This window comes from Gopherus evgoodei, chromosome 11, assembly GCF_007399415.2.
Source record: "Gopherus evgoodei ecotype Sinaloan lineage chromosome 11, rGopEvg1_v1.p, whole genome shotgun sequence".
NCBI lineage: Eukaryota > Metazoa > Chordata > Testudines > Testudinidae > Gopherus > Gopherus evgoodei.
The window spans coordinates 40962707-40981480 of record NC_044332.1 but is presented as its reverse complement, the minus strand read 5'-3'; the positions used below and the strand labels follow the sequence as shown (position 1 = coordinate 40981480).

Genomic DNA, 18774 nt, shown 5'->3' with positions numbered 1-18774 from the left:
GACGTTAAATCTTAAATCAGTTAAATAAACTGCACATATTCTTGCTCTGTTTGAAATGTTGTAAATACGTAACTTGCATTACCTCTAGTAAAATGTGATGTGCAAAAACAAGTTCAAGTCTTGAAGCAATATGGAAGCCGAGGGTCATTTTCAAAGGCACAAATGGGAGTTAAGACCACAGCTCCCACTAACTTTCACGTGGATGCCTAACTGCGTTTGAAAATGTCCCTCTAAACTATTAGGCTTTTAAAGGGAGACTGTCACAGAGCTTTGATGCCAACTTTGGATTTGTGTAAAAATATATATAAATAGGGAGCAGGGAAGGCTACAGAACCTAAAATAAACAAGTATTTTCTTTTAAATTGAATGAAAACAAGATAACTTTTAATGTATTTAAATACTTTTCTGCAGTACTGGGCATTGAGACATGACATTTTGTTCCTCATGAATGCAACTGAACAAAAGGGAAACTGAGAACTAAATTCACTCTCCTGAGTGAATGCCAGCAATAGACAGCACACATTATTGAAAATTAGATTTAAAAATAAATTCTATTTTGAATATTTAAAGTGGTGGTAATGATTTTTAAGCTAAAATGGAGTTGAATAAAACCAAATAGCTGAATGTACAATAATTACAAGTAAATTTCTCTGCCAAAGATAATGAAGACGATTGCATATGATATTGTAAATAAGGATTAACAATGTACATGAAAATTATAACCTGGGATTTTAGTGAGATGGTAAAAGAATATTACCAAAATATTTTCTATTTCATAAGATTTCTTTACTCTATTTCAGCCTATTTATAAGGAACTGAAGCAACTGAATGTTTTATTATTTGCAGTGCTTATTTGTAGAGGAAAAGAAAAATGTTTTATCACAATGTATAATTCCTTACTCTTTTTTGTATGTCAATAAAAACTATTTTTGAAGCTTGCAATACTACTACTACTACAATACTACTAGTGTAGAGGTATATTCTGATACTAAATCTCAAGTGTTTGAATTTGGTACGAATTCAAATTTGGGTTTTAATTACAGTGTATAAAATATATTGTTATAGTGAAGAGTGCAAAAAAAATTCAGTAACTGAAGATGTAAATATTCTCTGTAAGTTTCATGCTGAATATTATACATGGTACAACATTAAAAGATAATCATGGTATAATAAGGGAGAAATTTTGCATATTCTCCAACTAATGATTTCAGTGGAAGTTGTACAGACATACTGGAGAAAAGAATATGGCCATAAAGCTGTTATATTCTATAAGACTATTGCCCCCCTCATAGTGATCTTTGCCAGCTGTTCTGTAGCACTGCCACCTTCTCACCTGGCATTTAGGCAGAGTTACCTTGACCCCAAGAATAATGGCCACAAGATACCCTGTTCCGTTTGGCCTAAACTAAATAAGTCTATTTGCAGTTTTACTGAGAGATTTTAGGACAAATGACTATGGGTAATCTTTTACAACCTGCCTAAATTCCATTTTTTAAAGTTGCGTAAATTCTTAAGAGCCTTAATCTCACTGAAAGTCTATGGGAATTAGGCTCATAAGTCATGTAAGTGCTTTTAACAAATTTTTATCCCATAATCACATGTACATGAATAATAGGAAACTACTGTCAGACAAACTTACAAAGTAGAACAAAATTATCCTGTAGATTGGTGTGAAAAAATATCTTTTGGTATCTTCCTGCCTGGGAGATGCATAGCAGAAAAGAGTTTCCTCTGCAGAAATTCCTCCAGAGAGAGTTATGACCTTTCATTTAGCATTTCCATGCACCCTTCTCACCTGTCTCAGTATCAATTTTCCCACACCCTGGCGGGGAGCCAGTTTTCCCTGTAGCCTGCTAAACTGTCTTAACATGGACCTCACTCACATGCTCAACTGCCTCAGTGTGGACCTTGTCCATGTGCCAGTAGGGTGACCAGATGGCCCAATTTTATAGGGACAGTCCTGATCTGTGGGTCTTTTTCTTATATAGGCTCCTATTACCCCCCACCTCTTGTCCTGATTTTTCACACTTGCTGTCTGGTCACCCTGTGTGCCAGTGAGAATAATGGAAAGGAGGAAGATTTTTTCCCTCCAAAGATACCCTCCCTCTCCTATAGGCATGGGTCCCTTATTCTCACAGTTTGCAGAGCAAGCAGGAAAATTTCAAACACGGTAGTTCTGTGAACTAATCAGGCCTCCATCCCCAAAGTCTCCATGATCTTCCTCCTATGGTAGCAGTGGTACTGTTGCCCTAGTGACTGAATCCAAATATCCTAAGATTGTGGAAATGCAGAAGTTAGATGTGGACAGAGCCTATCGGTGAATATAGCAGAGGGAGTCAAAGCCTTAGGTACAAATCCCTCATTACTTTGTATCAGTGAAAAGAGCAGCAATTTTGTGAGTGGTGTGATCTCGCACCTTCTGAGGTGGTCTGCACAGCTCCTATAGTCAGGGCTGGGTCTAGGAGTGGGCCAGCAGAGGGACTGCTTGGCTACTCATGGGGTGTGGGCACTGAAAACATTTTCTGTCCTGGCTAGCAAAATGGCTAGGGACACTTCTGCCTACCATGTATTCCATACACACCCTTTCTCAGATACTTTAGCATGGACATCCTCACTCCTGCTGATACGGCATTTGGTTGAAGGGTGTTACAGAACAAGAGGCCCCAGTAATCCACAAGTTCCTTTTCAGTTCTCTCGCCATAGGGATAACATACTGTTTCTATGTTCCATCCTGAAGATTGTCTGACATGGAGGGAACTGAGAATGAAAATTCACAAGTCAGAATTTTTCCTTTTTCATGTCAGACAGTATGACTCTCCCTCAGAAGACTGCATTATATCCAGAGTTTTATCTGATTATTGCTCACTTGTTAAGTAGTTTGAAAAGGGAAGAGAGTGTTCCTACAGGAAATCCCAGCTCTGCTGCAAATGGTTTGAGTTGAATAGCACTTTTATAAAACTAATATTTTTTAGCTTCTGGAGAGTTCTTTCTGAATGGTAGTCCTAAAGGCAGTGTGAGAGCACAGATTTGGTCTGTCTTCAGTTGCCATGAAGACAGGGAATGCCACACTGTGAGGCTGTCTGACATGGAGAACCCTAGATGAAAATTCACAGATAAGTCAGGATTTGCCCTTTTTGTAATATTCAATGGCTACAGATGTAACATACTGAAATTTTGAGGCAGTACAAGTTATACTGGAGAGGAGCTTTTAAGCCTAAAATATTTTTGTTCACTGCTTCCAGCAACAAATCACAAGAGGACACACTTAAAAAAAATCTAGTTAGCCTGGGAGTATCTATGATATATTTCACCCTTATCTAAGAACTTCCTGGCTTTTATGGTTCACTGTTATTTTAAAGTACAATATTAAGCCGTGTTACTGCAACGACTTACACAGAGGCTTAACTTAATGAAAATGAGTAGTACTACTGAAGTTAATAATAGTAAGAGCTGGCTTCAGTGATGGTTTTACAGTTATTATACTTTTGTGAGTAGTTCCTCAGTTGATGAAACTACTCACGTATGTAAATGTAAACATAGGCACAAGTTTTTGCAGGTATTGCCTTGTTTAGTGCTTACTATTATGAAACTTCAAATGTTAGGGACCATTTATTGACACAATATTTTTATTCAAATAAATTGGATGATAGCCACTAACTTGATGTAGCACATTTACAAACAAGTAAAATTGCACAAATGATTCCTGCTTTAATAACACCACGTGTGTCTCTCTTTGCAGATAATATAAAAAGACAATGACTCTGTGCCAAAGAGTTTATACAATATAAGTACTAGGACCTGCAACCCTTATCTACAGTGGTACTCACATGGTCAGCAATTAGAGGTGAGCCTCAAGGGACATGTCTAGCTCTCATTGAATTCAAAGGCAGTTTTGTCCCTGACCTCTATGGGAGTTGAAGAAAACCATAAGTTATATTAAATAACAACAATAATGTCACTTCATCTTTGTTAAGGCTGCTAAATGCAATTCAAAAGGTAACATACCATTAAGCATATCTGCAAAAAGTCCACAAACACCAAAGAGCATGGAAATCACTAGCGAAGTTTACATAAGCAATTTTGAAACCAATTTTAACACTCAATTCACACAGACCATTAACACACACTCTCTTATGTAGAGTGTTATCTTCGATTCAGCCCTTTCTTTTGTTCCTCACATCCAGGCCACGTCTAAATCTCACTGCTTCTTCCTGCATAATATCTCTCATGCTTGACTGTCAGGATTGGCTGATTACAGTGGAGTCAAACATGTCCTGGCTCACTGCAGAGCTGGATCCCCTGGTCACCTGTGCCTCATACTCCTCCTTCTCGCTGTTCATAGCAGGGGCCTGTGACTCAGGCTCCTCAGAAATATCAACAGACAGCAACTGTGAAAAAACGGGACAGGGGGTGAGGGGTAATAGCCTATATAAGAAAAAGTCCCCAAAAACGGGACTGTCCCTTTAAAAAGGGGACATCTGGTCACCCTAATCAATGGTACTCTTGGGGGGTGGGATGATCCTACCAAGGATGGCTTGCAGCTCTTTGTAAAAGTGGCCGCTCTGCAGCTCTCCACCAGATCAACTGTTGGTCTCTTCGGCATTCTGGTATGCCTGCCACAGGTCCTTGGCTTTCATGTGACACTGCCGCTGGTCCCTGTTGTAGCCCTTCTCTTGTATCCCCCTAGCAATCTGATCATAGATATCCATATTTCTATAGCTGAATCGGATCTGTGCCTTCACAGCGTCTTCTCTCCACAGACCTAGTAGATCCATCACCTCCTGTGTAATCTAGGCTACGAGCATGTCTGCACTGTGTAGCTGGCATGGTCAGCTGGGCAGTTACACTCAACAATGGAGAGCTGCTGGGTGTGCTTGCCAAGCGGAGCAACCAGAAAAAGGAATTTAAAAAATGCATGGGGCTTCAAAATGGGAGGGGGTGGTTTCCTGTCTACCTGACTCCAAAAGAGTTTACAACAGTGACCAGAGCGGTCAGCATGAGTCATTGTGGGGCAGCCCCTGGAAGCCAGTAACTGTCGATGTAAGTCACGTAGTGTCTTCACTGCCACTGTGTCAACCCTGACTCGACACAACTTGGGGAGATGATGTTATTAAGGCGGCATAGGGGGGCACTTACATCGGTAGGATCCAAATTTACATGAAGATACATACACAGCAAGGTAAGCTGCCTTGTGTCGACCTAGCCATGTCAGCCATGTAGCGTAGACCAGGCCTCAGATCCAGCCTTTCCCTAACATCCAGACAACTAAATATATTATCCATGCCATCATTATCACATCTCAACTAATGGAATCCCTTCCTCACAGATCTTCAGAAATGCAGTGTTGTCCCTCATATACCCATTCAAAATACTGCTGCAAAGAAAATGTTCCTGGCTTGTTGCTTTTTCTATGTCATCCCTGTTTATATTTCTCCACTGGCTGCCATCCTACAATGCCGCAAACACAAACTACTCACCTTGACTTTTAAGGCCCTTCATGGTCTACCACCTCCCTATCATCTCTTAGACACTATCAAGATGTTGACTTCCACTTCTGCTCCACCAGTGATGCCAGCCTTCATTGCTCATTTGTTAAAATTTCCAATAAGCATGTTTGTTCTTTTTCCCATGCAGTTCCTTAAGCATGGGACAACCAATGAGGAATCAGATAGACATTATGTGGAAGGTCAGCTGCTATGTGCTTGAAGTTAGCGATGGATCACAAAGGCTTCCAAAAATTCTGCTACGATGTCACTGATATTCAGACATGAATAAATTGGTTTACTTACTTACAGTAGTTCTAACCACAAGAAATCACCCTGAAGGTGGTATAGATGCAGCTCTTTGTCCTGGATGTTGAAACTGGATATACTTGGTTCTCTAAGGTCGTATCTAAACTGGAGGGACTTTTTTAATCTCCCACCATTATATTACCACTAATACAGATCCACTGGTGATAGCAAAATTGGAAGCACTCACATAGACAGAACATTTATTGTTTTGCACCTGTTTAGAGCAGGTCTGGATGACAAAGTAGACACCTGACCCCAGTATATACTAGCTCTCCCACTAATGCTGTGACTGCTGAATCTCAATTGGCAATAACATAATGGTGGGAGAAATCAAGTGTAGATACAGCCCTGGAGTATCAGGTATGCTCAGCTTTAACACATCTTTTTGTTAAAATTTTCCACTGTTGCACTAGTTCACAAGCAGCTCCACAGATGGCAGCATTGACTGGCTACTGGTTCTGAGCAGACCGAGGCAACACTGTATTTAAAAATGCTGGACCATCAGTTTACACTAGTGCTCCCACCATTGCTGTTACTGGTGGAACTGCACTGGTGCTAGTGCCGGCAGAAGAGATTTTAACAAAAAGTTCAAAGTAGACACAGTTATTGAGACTTGGTGGAACAGATCAATTTCCTAGTGTTGACAGGACTTAAAAATTATTATCTCCCAAATGTAGGATTCCCAATGGGCAGTAAAATATATAATTACAATAATGTCTGGTTAAATTGTTCCCTCATGAACTGAGTTAATCTGTCCAGACTTAATATCTAGGTCATGCAGAAATAAAGGTTTCTCTATCCATAATCACACTTCTGTCAAATTTTCTTCCTAAGTTTTTAAGAAAAACACTAAATTTCAAAAAACAAACTTTTTTAAAGTGTATTTTTAATTGACATATTTCAATATAGTTTTAAAACAATGGCAAATGTGTTTAATGAAAACTAAGTCGAGTAAAAATGTAAAACGTAAGATATCACTTTTGGTATTTGCAATTCAACCACACCTCTGATCTGTTTTTCTTCATATCTAATCTGTACAGCAGCTAGCAATATGGTAGTACTCCCTTTGTAAAGCCTACCAATATCCTGTCAAAACCAAGTCCTGTCCCTCAATGTACAGTCTATGTATTCTGTGAAGGTTGAGGTTGGAGGGTCCCCACAAAACTCGCTGCAGTGGTCACCGCAATGACAACAATTGATGTAGTACTCAGCGATACCCTCAGCTGCTCTAGTCTCTGTGGCTGTTACCCCTCGGTATTGAGAGTACAGCTGGTGGTTGCACATAATGGCAGATTCACTGATCATATCCCTACCCCAAGTCCCACTGCATAGCAAAGAGGGAGTGTTTTAACCTTATTCCCAGATTCTGGACCTTAGCGTCCAAAATATGGGGGTTAGCATGAAAACCTCCAAGCTTAGTTACCAGCTTGGACCTGGTACTGCTGCCACCACCCAAAAAATTAGAGTGTTTTGGGGCACTCTGGTCCCACTGAAAAACCTTCCCTGGGGACCCCAAGACCCAAATCCCTTGAGTCTCACAACAAAGGGAAATAATCCTTTTTCCCTTCCCCCCTCCAGATGCTCCTGGAGAGATACACAGACACAAGCTCTGTGAAACTACGCAGAGTGATTCCCCCTCTCCGTTCCCAATCCTGGAACAAAAGCACTTTCCTCTTCACCCAGAGGAAATGCCAAATCAGGCTAGCAATCCAACACACCGCTCTCCCCTTGATTTCTTCCTCCCACCAATTCCCTGGTGAGTACAGACTTAATTTCCCTGAAGTAAAGAAAAACTCCAACAGGTCTTAAAAGAAAACTTTATATAAAAAAGAAAGAAAAAATACAAATGTTCTCTCTGTATTAAGATGATACAACACAGGGTCAATTGCTTAAAAGAATATTGAATAAACAGCCTTATTCAAAAAGAATACAAATCAAAGCACTCCAGCACTGATATTCATGCAAATACCAAAGAAAAGAAACCATAGAACTTACTATCTGATCTCTTTGTCCTTACACTTAGAAACAGAAGACTAGAAAATAGAACTACTTCTCCAAAGCTCAGAGGAAACAGGCAGACAGACAAAAGACTCAGACACACACTTCCCTCCCCCCAAAGTTGAAAAAATCCGGTTTCCTGATTGGTTTTCTGGTCAGGTGTTTCAGGTGAAAGAGACATTAACCCTTAGCTATCTGTTTATGACACGCCCACCAAATTGCAGACAGTGGGGAAGCTCACTGGCGGCAATTTCCTTGTAGAACTTGAAAATAAACAGATTAATACAACACATGCACCTTTACATATACTACTAAGTATATAACTAACAGACTTTTACATTTTAAGAACACTTTTTAACTACTGGATTCTGGGAAACTCTCACGGGAGAGTGCATCAGCAACTTTGTTAGAAGCTCCTGTGATGTGTTGAATTTCAAAATCAAAATTTTGGAGAGCTAAACTCCAACGAAGAAGTTTCTTGTTGTTCCCCTTGGCAGTATGAAGCCACTTTAGTGCAGCATGGTCAGTTTGTAGTTGGAACCGCCGTCCCCAAACATATGGGCGTAGCTTTTCCAGGGCGTACACAATGGCATAGCATTCCTTTTCACTGACTGACCAGTGACTTTCCCTCTCAGACAGTTTCTTGCTGAGAAACACGACAGGATGGAAGTTGTGATCTGTTGCTTCCTGCATGAGCACTGCTCCTATACCACGCTCAGATGCATCTGTGGTTACTAGGAATGGTTTGTCAAAATCCGGGGCCCTGAGTACAGGGTCAGACATGAGCGTTGCCTTAAGCTGGGTAAAGGCTTTTTGACACTCATTAGTCCACTTAACGGCATTTGGCTGGGTCTTTTTGGTTAGGTCGGTCAATGGGGCAGCGATTTGGCTGTAGTGTGGTACAAATCGCCTGTAGTATCCGGCCAAGCCTAAGAAGGATTGGACCTGTTTCTTTGACCTTGGGACAGGCCACTTTTGGATAGCATCCACCTTGGCCTGTAGGGGGTTTATGGTTCCTCGACCCACCTGGTGCCCCAGGTAAGTCACTCTGTTTTGGCCTATTTGACACTTTTTGGCCTTAACAGTTAGTCCTGCCTGCCTGATGCGCTCAAAGACCTTTTCCAGGTGGAGTAGGTGTTCGGGCCAGGAGTCTGAAAAAATGGCCACATCATCGAGGTAGGCAACTGCAAATTCTCCCAGTCCAGCTAGTAGACCGTCTACCAGCCTCTGGAAGGTGGCGGGTGCATTTCGAAGGCCGAAAGGAAGGACATTGAATTTATACACCCCCGTATGGGTGACGAATGCTGACCTCTCCTTGGCAGGTTCATCTAGCGGTACTTGCCAGTACCCCTTGGTTAAGTCTATGGTAGAGATGAACTGGGCACGTCCCAACTTTTCCAATAGCTCATCAGTACGTGGCATTGGATAGTTGTCCGGACGAGTTACAGCATTTAGCTTACGGTAGTCCACGCAAAAGCGTATTTCCCCATCTGGTTTGGGTACCAGAACCACTGGAGATGCCCAGGCACTGGTAGATGGGCGGATTATACCCATCTGTAGCATGTTCTGGATCTCCCGTTCTATAGCAGCTTGGGCATGAGGAGACACCCGGTAGGGTGGGGTTCTGATTGGGTGAGCATTACCTGTATCAATGGAGTGGTATGCCCGTTCAGTCCATCCTGGGGTGGCTGAGAACAATGGGGCGAAGCTAGTGCACAGCTCCTTGATTTGTTGCCGCTGCAGACGTTCCAGGGTGGTTGAGAGGTTCACCTCTTCCACGCCACCGTCTTTTTTTCCGTCGTAGTAGACACCGTCAGGCCACTCAGCATCATCTCCCTGGACTGTAAACTGACAAACCTGTAAGTCTCTGGAATAGAAAGGCTTGAGAGAATTAACATGGTACACTTTAGGCTTTAGTGAGGAATTGGGAAATGCTATGAGGTAGTTTACAGCTCCCAGGCGCTCTTGGACCGTGAATGGCCCTTCCCATGATGCTTCCATCTTATGGGCCTGTTGCGCCTTCAAGACCATAACCTGGTCTCCTACCTTGAAGGAACGTTCTCTGGCATGTCTGTCATACCAGGCCTTTTGCTCTTCTTGAGCATCCTTTAGGTTCTCTCTAGCAAGGGCTAAAGAGTGTCGGAGGGTGCTTTGTAGGTTGCTTACAAAGTCCAGAATGTTAGTTCCTGGAGAAGGCGTAAACCCCTCCCATTGCTGCTTCACCAACTGTAATGGCCCCTTAACCTCGTGACCATACACAAGTTCAAATGGTGAAAACCCTAAACTGGGATGTGGTACAGCCCTGTAGGCAAACAGCAACTGCTGCAACACTAGGTCCCAATTATTGGAGAATTCGTTGATGAATTTTCTTATCATGGCCCCCAAAGTTCCATTGAACCTTTCCACCAGGCCATTGGTTTGATGGTGGTACGGGGTGGCAACCAAGTGATTCACCCCATGAGTTTCCCACAGTTTTTCCATGGTCCCTGCCAGGAAATTAGACCCTGAATCTGTAAGGATGTCAGAGGGCCAACCTACCCTGGCAAAGATGTCTGTTAGGGCCAGGCACACAGTGTTAGCCCTGGTGTTGCTTAGAGCTACTGCTTCTGGCCATCGGGTAGCAAAGTCCACTAAAGTCAGTACGTACTGCTTTCCTCTGGGCGTCTTTTTTGGGAAAGGGCCCAGAATATCCACAGCTACTCGCTGAAATGGGACCTCAATTATGGGGAGTGGCTGGAGAGGGGCCTTGACCTGGTCTTGAGGCTTTCCCACTCTTTGGCATACCTCACAAGACCGGACATACTTGGCAACGTCCTTGCCCATCCCCTCCCAGTGGAAGGACTTTCCCAACCGGTCCTTGGTTCTGTTCACCCCAGCATGGCCACTGGGATGATCATGGGCTAAGCTTAAGAGCTTCCCCCGGTACTTAGTTGGAACCACCAACTGTTTTTGCGGCTGCCATTCTTCCCGGTGTCCACCAGAAAGAATTTCCTTGTATAAAAGTCCTTGGTCTATAACAAACCGGGATCGATTAGAAGAGCTGAGAGGCGGTGGGGTGCTCCGTGCCGCCGCCCACGCTTTCTGAAGGCTGTCATCTGCTTCCTGCTCAGCCTGGAACTGTTCCCTTGAGGCTGGGGTCACCAGTTCTTCCTCAGACTGTGGACTTGGGCTTGGTCCCTCTGGAAGCGATGTAGGTGATGGGGTTGTTTCCGTTGCTGGTGAACCGCTCTCCGCTGGTGCACCTGAGGGTATTTCAGGCTCTGGCTGAGCCTTTTGGGTATGGCTGTCTTTTGCTTCTGCCAGTTCTGGCTTGCTGGCGCCCTCTGGCGTTGAGTTTGAAGATGTGGTTGCACTTGCTGGTGCTGGTTGCTGTTCCAGTTCCGGGCCTGGGACTGGAGATGCTGTGGCTGTTTCAGTGGTAGGCATGGAATCCGGGTCCACTGCCTCTGTCTGGGTCTCTGGTAACACAGACGGGGCTTCTGTGGACGGTTCAGGAACAGGAATGGGTCTGGAAGCTTGCCTGGTTTGGCTACGGGTAACCATTCCCACTCTCTTGGCCCGCCTCACCTGGTTGGCCAAGTCTTCCCCCAGTAGCATGGGGATAGGATAATTGTCATAGACTGCAAAAGTCCACATTCCTGACCAGCCTTTGTACTGGACAGGCAGTTGAGCTGTAGGCAAGTCTACAGCTTGTGACATGAAGGGGTAAATTGTAACTTTGGCCTTTGGGTTGATGAATTTGGGGTCAACGAAGGATTGGTGGATAGCTGACACTTGTGCCCCCGTGTCTCTCCACGCAGTAACCTTCTTTCCGCCCACTCTCAAATTTTCCCTTCGCTCCAAGGGTATTTGAGAGGCATCTGGGCCTGGGGATCTTTGGGGTGATGGTGGTGTAATGAATTGCACTCGCATGGTGTTCTTGGGACAGTTGGCCTTGATATGTCCCAGTTCATTACACTTAAAGCATCTTCCATCTGATGGGTCACTGGGCCGAGGTGAGTTACTGGAGACTGGTGAGGTTGAAGAGTAGGGTATCTGTGGCTTTACTTGGGTGGTATGTAGGGTCTTTGGCTGTCCTCGGTTGTAGGGTTTATGGTCTGTGTGCCCCCTGGGGTAATCGTTCCCCTTGACAGTAGCTTTTTTGCTTTCTGCCAGTTCCATCCATTTGGCTCCAATCTCCCCCGCCTCAGCGATAGTTTTGGGATTTCTATCTTGTATGTACCGTGTGATGTCTTCAGGAACACCATCCAAGAACTGCTCCATTTGTATGAGGAGGTTCACTTCTTCCAAGGTTTGAATGTTGTTTCCTGTTAACCAGGCCTCATAGTTTTTTGCAATGTAGTAGGCGTGTTTGGGAAATGACACCTCTGGTTTCCACTTTTGGGTTCTGAAGCGCCGACGGGCATGATCTGGGGTTATCCCCATCCGGTATCTGGCCTTGGTTTGAAAAAGTTTATAGTCATTCATTTGCGGCTTGGGCATTTCAGCTGCCACCTCTGCTAAAGGTCCACTGAGGTGTGGCCTTAATTCTACCATGTACTGGTCTTCGGGGATGCTGTACCCAAGACAGGCTCTTTCAAAATTTTCCAAGAAGGCCTCGGTGTCATCACCTGCCTTGTAGGTGGGAAATTTTCTGTGCTGTGGAGCAATAATTGGCGCCGGGTTGTTAGGGGTGGCTGGCACATGCAGCCCAGCTTTTGCCAACTCCAGTTCATGTTTCCTCTGTTTTTCCTTCTCTTCATTTTCTTTTTCCATTTGTTTTTGTTGTTTTTCCATTTCTTTTTGGTGTTTTTCCATGTCTCGGCGGTGGGCCGCCTCATCTTCTGCTTGTTTCCTTCGGTAGGCCACCTCTTCTTCTTCTAGTTTTCTTTTGTGTGCTGCCTCTTGGGCTGCCTGTTCTCTTTGGAAGGCTGCCAGTTTCATGTTTTCTTCCTTTTCTTTTATCTCCATCTCTTTTTGTTTTATTTCTAGTTCCTGTTTGTGTTTTTCCATCTCTCGCCTGTGTTCAGCTTCTTTGAATTGGTCTTCGGCCTCCATTTTTGTCCTGGTAGACATGGTTCCTGTTTTCTTGTGTTGGGGTGCCCTCCGGTGTTTCTCTTTTGAACTGCAGGCTCTGTTGCCTCCTGAAGTCTGCCTAGCAACAGTGTTTTTTTCCCTTTCTCTCTCTAGCTAATGTTCAATTAAGGGAAACCAGAAAAACCACTTTATTTGCATGCATATAAGTGCTGGTACTTGCCACCTAATGGGAGGGCTATTGCATGACAAAAGACCCTCAACAGTCTTCTCGCTTAACATGCAAACCACAAACTGCTAGAGAGAGCAGAAAAAAAAAATTCTCTCTGGTTCCCTTTTAAAACCAAACTGTTTCTCTCTGCTAAAAAGCCCTTAGCAGAGAAAAGAAAAATATAATATTCCTACTGGCTTCTGGATTCTGTCTATATCCCGCCGCTGCCACTCATGTTTTAACCTTATTCCCAGATTCTGGACCTTAGCGTCCAAAATATGGGGGTTAGCATGAAAACCTCCAAGCTTAGTTACCAGCTTGGACCTGGTACTGCTGCCACCACCCAAAAAATTAGAGTGTTTTGGGGCACTCTGGTCCCACTGAAAAACCTTCCCTGGGGACCCCAAGACCCAAATCCCTTGAGTCTCACAACAAAGGGAAATAATCCTTTTTCCCTTCCCCCCTCCAGATGCTCCTGGAGAGATACACAGACACAAGCTCTGTGAAACTACGCAGAGTGATTCCCCCTCTCCGTTCCCAATCCTGGAACAAAAGCACTTTCCTCTTCACCCAGAGGAAATGCCAAATCAGGCTAGCAATCCAACACACCGCTCTCCCCTTGATTTCTTCCTCCCACCAATTCCCTGGTGAGTACAGACTTAATTTCCCTGAAGTAAAGAAAAACTCCAACAGGTCTTAAAAGAAAACTTTATATAAAAAAGAAAGAAAAAATACAAATGTTCTCTCTGTATTAAGATGATACAACACAGGGTCAATTGCTTAAAAGAATATTGAATAAACAGCCTTATTCAAAAAGAATACAAATCAAAGCACTCCAGCACTGATATTCATGCAAATACCAAAGAAAAGAAACCATAGAACTTACTATCTGATCTCTTTGTCCTTACACTTAGAAACAGAAGACTAGAAAATAGAACTACTTCTCCAAAGCTCAGAGGAAACAGGCAGACAGACAAAAGACTCAGACACACACTTCCCTCCCCCCAAAGTTGAAAAAATCCGGTTTCCTGATTGGTTTTCTGGTCAGGTGTTTCAGGTGAAAGAGACATTAACCCTTAGCTATCTGTTTATGACAGGGAGCCCTTACAGAGAGTCCTCTACCCTATGTAATGGAACCACTCCAGTTTCACTGCAGACAGTGTCTTCTATTTCTGCAAAATGTGAGGCAGAATTTGCCTCTCAATGAGGTTGCAAGTGTGTAACTGACAGAAGAATTCAGTTCTCCCCACCACCCACATCAGGAGTCCTCCCTAATCCCCACAGAGCCCTGTGATCTCCTCTGTTTTAACCTCTGAGAGTTTCTAATCCTTGCTCAGGTTCCAAACCCCAAAAAGGAACATAGGACATAGAAATTGTGGTACTGCATCAGACTCCAGCTACACATATTGAGCAGAGATCTAAACTGAGCTGTTTGCAGTAATGCCCAATCCCTTTCCTGTATTGATACAGTTACTTTACAACCCTGTAGGTAAGTGAGCACATCTGTAGTTCAAATCTTTCCCCCCAATGTACATTACTTTGCATTTATCAACATTGAACTTAATCTGCCTTGTGTTGCCCATTCAGCTAAATTGATTATGTTCCTCTGAAGTTTATCACACTCCTCTCTGGTCCTGACTAACCTAATTAACTTTGTGTCACCTTCAAATTCTGTTATTTCATTGCTTTATCTCAATTTCCAGATAATTAATACATATATTGTGCAACACCAGAACTAATAAAGAGCCTTGAGGCACTCTGCTGTTAGCCTTTTGCCATGAGCTGTTTGCATCAGACACATAGGTACACCACTTGGGCATAAAAAAAAAACAAATAATCATATGCAGCCAGTCATCTGTAGGGATAAGGACAGAAATTTGTTCCCCCTTGATGTACTCTGTTTTGGGGGCTGATTTTATTGGTGCAGGGGCGGAGGGGGAAGGTTCCTCCTTTCTTTGACGCATCAGAGATGGCCATGGCTGGAGATGACACTGGACGGAGTGAGGTGATGCACTGAGGTGGCACTGAGAATTCTCTCTCAGGTGCTTGGCTGATTGATAGGTGTTGCTCATGCGCTCAAGGATGTAACTGACTGCAATATTCAAGACTGGTAAGGAATTTACACCCAGGTCAGATTGGCCCGGATATTGGGTTTTTGTTTTTCTTCTCTTCTTCCTCCCTTATTCTGCAACACTGAGGGTGGGTCACTTGCTAAAATCATCTAGGTAAATCTCACTAAATCAATTCCCTCCTATTGCAGGTGCCTTGGGCAGAGGTGCACCTCAGTTCTTCCCGTTCTCTGCCTGTGGCTCATAATAGTTTCATCTCCTGAGGGCTGTAATCAAACATGCCAAACCCGCAAAAAAAAATTGGGCTTGTTTTTGGCTTAATTGGCTTGTGAGTTGCTGGTTGGCTAGTTTTTGGCTTGTAGCTTATTGCTTCTTTTTTTTGATCGGCTACTGGCAAGCAGGGGCAAGAGGGGCAAGGGGCACAAGCAGGGGCAAAGAGGGAAGAGAGTCGGGTGCACAGTGGGCCCACCACAGTCCCAGACTGCACGCCATGGGGATCTAGTCACATAGAGTGTTGGGGTTCTTAGGGATTGGCTTGTTTTGACCTTGTTTTGAAATGGGATTAGAGTGATTTTTGGCTTATTGTGAAAGTCGAGGTGCTTATTTACCACATGAACGTTGGCAACTGTAGCTGTAATACTTTAATTCTGGTTGTTTGCTTGTGATATACAGGAAGTCATAGTAGATGATTAGTTTAAGACTCTTCTGGTCTTAAACTTTGAGTGTAAACTGGCCCACCCTGGTCAGTGTGCAATAGGTGTTCTACCGCCTTACTGAGACTAGGTTTAAACTGTGAGTATAGTTAGAGTAAAGTTTCTTTGTGCTCTATTTAATCACTTAGGGAAAAACCTCTAATTATTTACTTTAATCATCTATTTACATTTAGAAGCCTATTCCCCCCCCCCCCACAGGGCCACCCAGAGGACTCAGGGGGCCTGGGATCTTCGGCGGTGGGGGGCCCCACTTCAGCGGTAATTTGGCAGCAGGGGGTCCTTTCGCTCCCGGACCCACCACCGAAGTGCCCCAAAGACCCGCGGTGGGGCCCCCCACCGCCGAATTACCGCCGAAGACCTGGCTGCACTTCGGCAGCGGGTCCCGCCCCACTTGCCCCCCCAGGCGGCCCTGCCCCTTCAATGTAAACTCACACATAGTTCAAACTCCCCACTCCATCTGTTTTCCTCAGTGTGTAGCCTCTACTCACCCAAGAAGATCCTCTCACTGAGGAACACTGCACCATAAACATATTTCTGCATCTCAATATTCTTTATATTTTCCATAGGTACTGTAAGGTAAGCCACAAACAATAGCCTGAAGGCTAACTGTAGATGATTGAACATCACACAGGTCTGCATTATAAGCAAAAATGTTTTTTCCTCTATTTTATCATTCAGAGCCTGTAATCCAAAAATCTAAAAAACACAAAAAAAGACCATATGCACGACAACAAATTGCTAAAATGACTGTAATGATGTACAGTTCTACAATGACTCTTTTCTTTTCGATGAAGAACCCTGCATGCAAGCGAAAGCTCCATCTGGCAAATTCTAATGGCAGTCTCTCTTATTTATACATACATTACACAATGCAACATGGTTGGCTTTAAATAAAAACACTATGTCACTTCTATTATGGACTGGCAACTGGTACAGATGGAGTTATGCTAAAATACACAGTTTCTTTGCTAATCTCAGACCTTGATTCCAGGCCAGCAGCTGTCCTGACTTTTATTAGTTGCAGCAGAATCCAAAATAGAGGCTGAATAAAATAATTGAACAGAAATATAGCTCCAGATAATATTGCCTATGTGCCTCGCTCTCTCATTTCCTTTTTCTCTCTCCCTAGGGGGAAAGCACTTATTCTTCCTCATGCTAAATCCAGTTGCTCCCCACAGCAATCATGTAAATCTTGGCATCCGTCACACAGAAGAATAAAAAGTCAAATCAACACGAATCTTTCACATGAAAGCAACAGGCAGCCACGCGGGGGGGGAGGGGGTGACACCCCAAAAATATCCTCTCAAAGTGTTCCACTTTTCTCCTAAGATTTCTAGTCACTAAAAACTTTCAAATATTGTAGTGATTTAAAAAAAACCCAAGGTAATTTGCATTCAAAGGGTAACAAGAAAACATTCTAAAATACATTAGAAGCAAGATGAAGATAAAGGACAGGGTAGGCCTGTTACTCAATAAGGGGGAGGGGAGGAAATAACAGAAAATGTGAAAATGGCAGAGGTGCTTAATGACTTCTTTGTTTCGGTTTTCACCAAAAAGGTTGCTGGTGATTAGACATAGTGAATGACAGTGAAAATGAGGTAGGATCAGAAGAGGCTAAAATAGGGAAAGAACAAGTTAAAAATTACTTGGACAAATTAGATGTCTTCAAGTCACCAGAGCCTGATGAAATGCATCCTAAAATACTCAAGGAGCTGACTGAGGAGATATCTGAGCCATTAACGATTATCTTTGAGAAGTCATGGAAGACGGGAGAGATTCCAGAAGACTGGAAAAGGGCAAATATACTGCCCATCTATACAAAGGGAAATAAGGACAATGCAGAGAATTACAGATCAGATCAGTCAGCTTAAATTCTGTACCTGGAAAGATAATGGAGCAAATAATTAAGCAATCAATTTGCAAACATCTAGAAGATAATCAGGTGATAAGTAACAGCATGGATTTGTCGAAAACAAATTGTGTCAAACCAACCTGATAGCTTTCTTTGACAGGGTAAGAGCCTTGTGGATGGCGGGGAAGTGGTAGACATGGTATATCTTGATTTTAGTAAAGCTTTTGATACTGTCCCACAAGACCTTCCCATAAATAAACTAGGGAAATGCGACCTAGATGGAGCTACTATATGGCGGGTGCAAAACGGTTGGAAAACCAATCCCAGAGAGTAGTTATTAGTGGTTCACAGTCATTCTGGAAGGGCATAACAAGTGGGGTCCCTCAGGGATCAGTTCTGGGTCCAGTTCTCTTCAATATCTTCATCAATTATTTAGATAATGACATATAGAGTACACTTATAAAGTTTGCGGATGATACCAAGCTGGGAGGGTTGCAAGTGCTCTGGAGGATAGGATTAAAATTCAAAATGATCTAGACAAACTAAAGAAATGGTCTGAGGTAAATAGAAAGAAAATCAATAAGGACAAATGCAAAGTACTCCACTTAGGAAGGAACAATCAGTTGCACACATACAAAATGGGAAATGACTGCCTAGGAAGGAGTACTGCGGAAAGGTATCTGGGTGTCATAGTGGACCACAAACTAAATATGAGTCAACAGTATAATGCTGTTGCAAAAAAAGTGAATATCATTCTGGGATGTATTAGCAGGAGTGTTGTCAGCAAGACATGCAAAGTAATTCTTCCGCTCTACTTTGCTCTGTTAGGCCTCAACTGCAATATTGTGTCCAGTTCTGGGCGCCACATTTCAGGAAGGAGGTGTACAAATTAGAGAGTCCAGAGAAGAGCAGCAACAAAAATGATTAAGGGTCTAGAAAACATGAGCTATGCGGGAAGATTGAAAAAATATGGGATTATTTTGTCTGGAAAAGAGAAGACTGAGAGGGGACATAACAGTTTTAAAGTATGTAAAAGGTTGTTACAAGGAGGAGGAAGAAAAATTGTTTCTCTGAACCTCTGAGGATAAGACAAGAAGCAATGGGCTTAAATTGCAGCAAGGGAGGT

At 43.2% G+C, this 18774-nt stretch overlaps 1 protein-coding gene across 3 annotated transcripts in view; it reads left to right on the top strand.

The window, feature by feature from the left end:
• The window catches only part of LOC115659506 (cytochrome b reductase 1), a 58306-nt gene that overhangs the window by 21160 nt on the left and 18372 nt on the right, over positions 1–18774 (top strand). The window contains exon 5 of one of the 3 annotated variants that reach the window (XM_030579726.1): positions 16926–17123. The exons of 1 other annotated variant lie outside the window; for it this stretch is intronic. In XM_030579726.1, coding sequence (XP_030435586.1) covers positions 16926–16955 — 30 coding nt within the window. In that variant the 3' untranslated portion in view covers positions 16956–17123. Of the gene's footprint in view, positions 1–3739; positions 4416–16925; positions 17124–18774 lie in introns of those variants that run through there. One more of the 3 variants, XM_030579728.1, reaches the window with a different exon arrangement.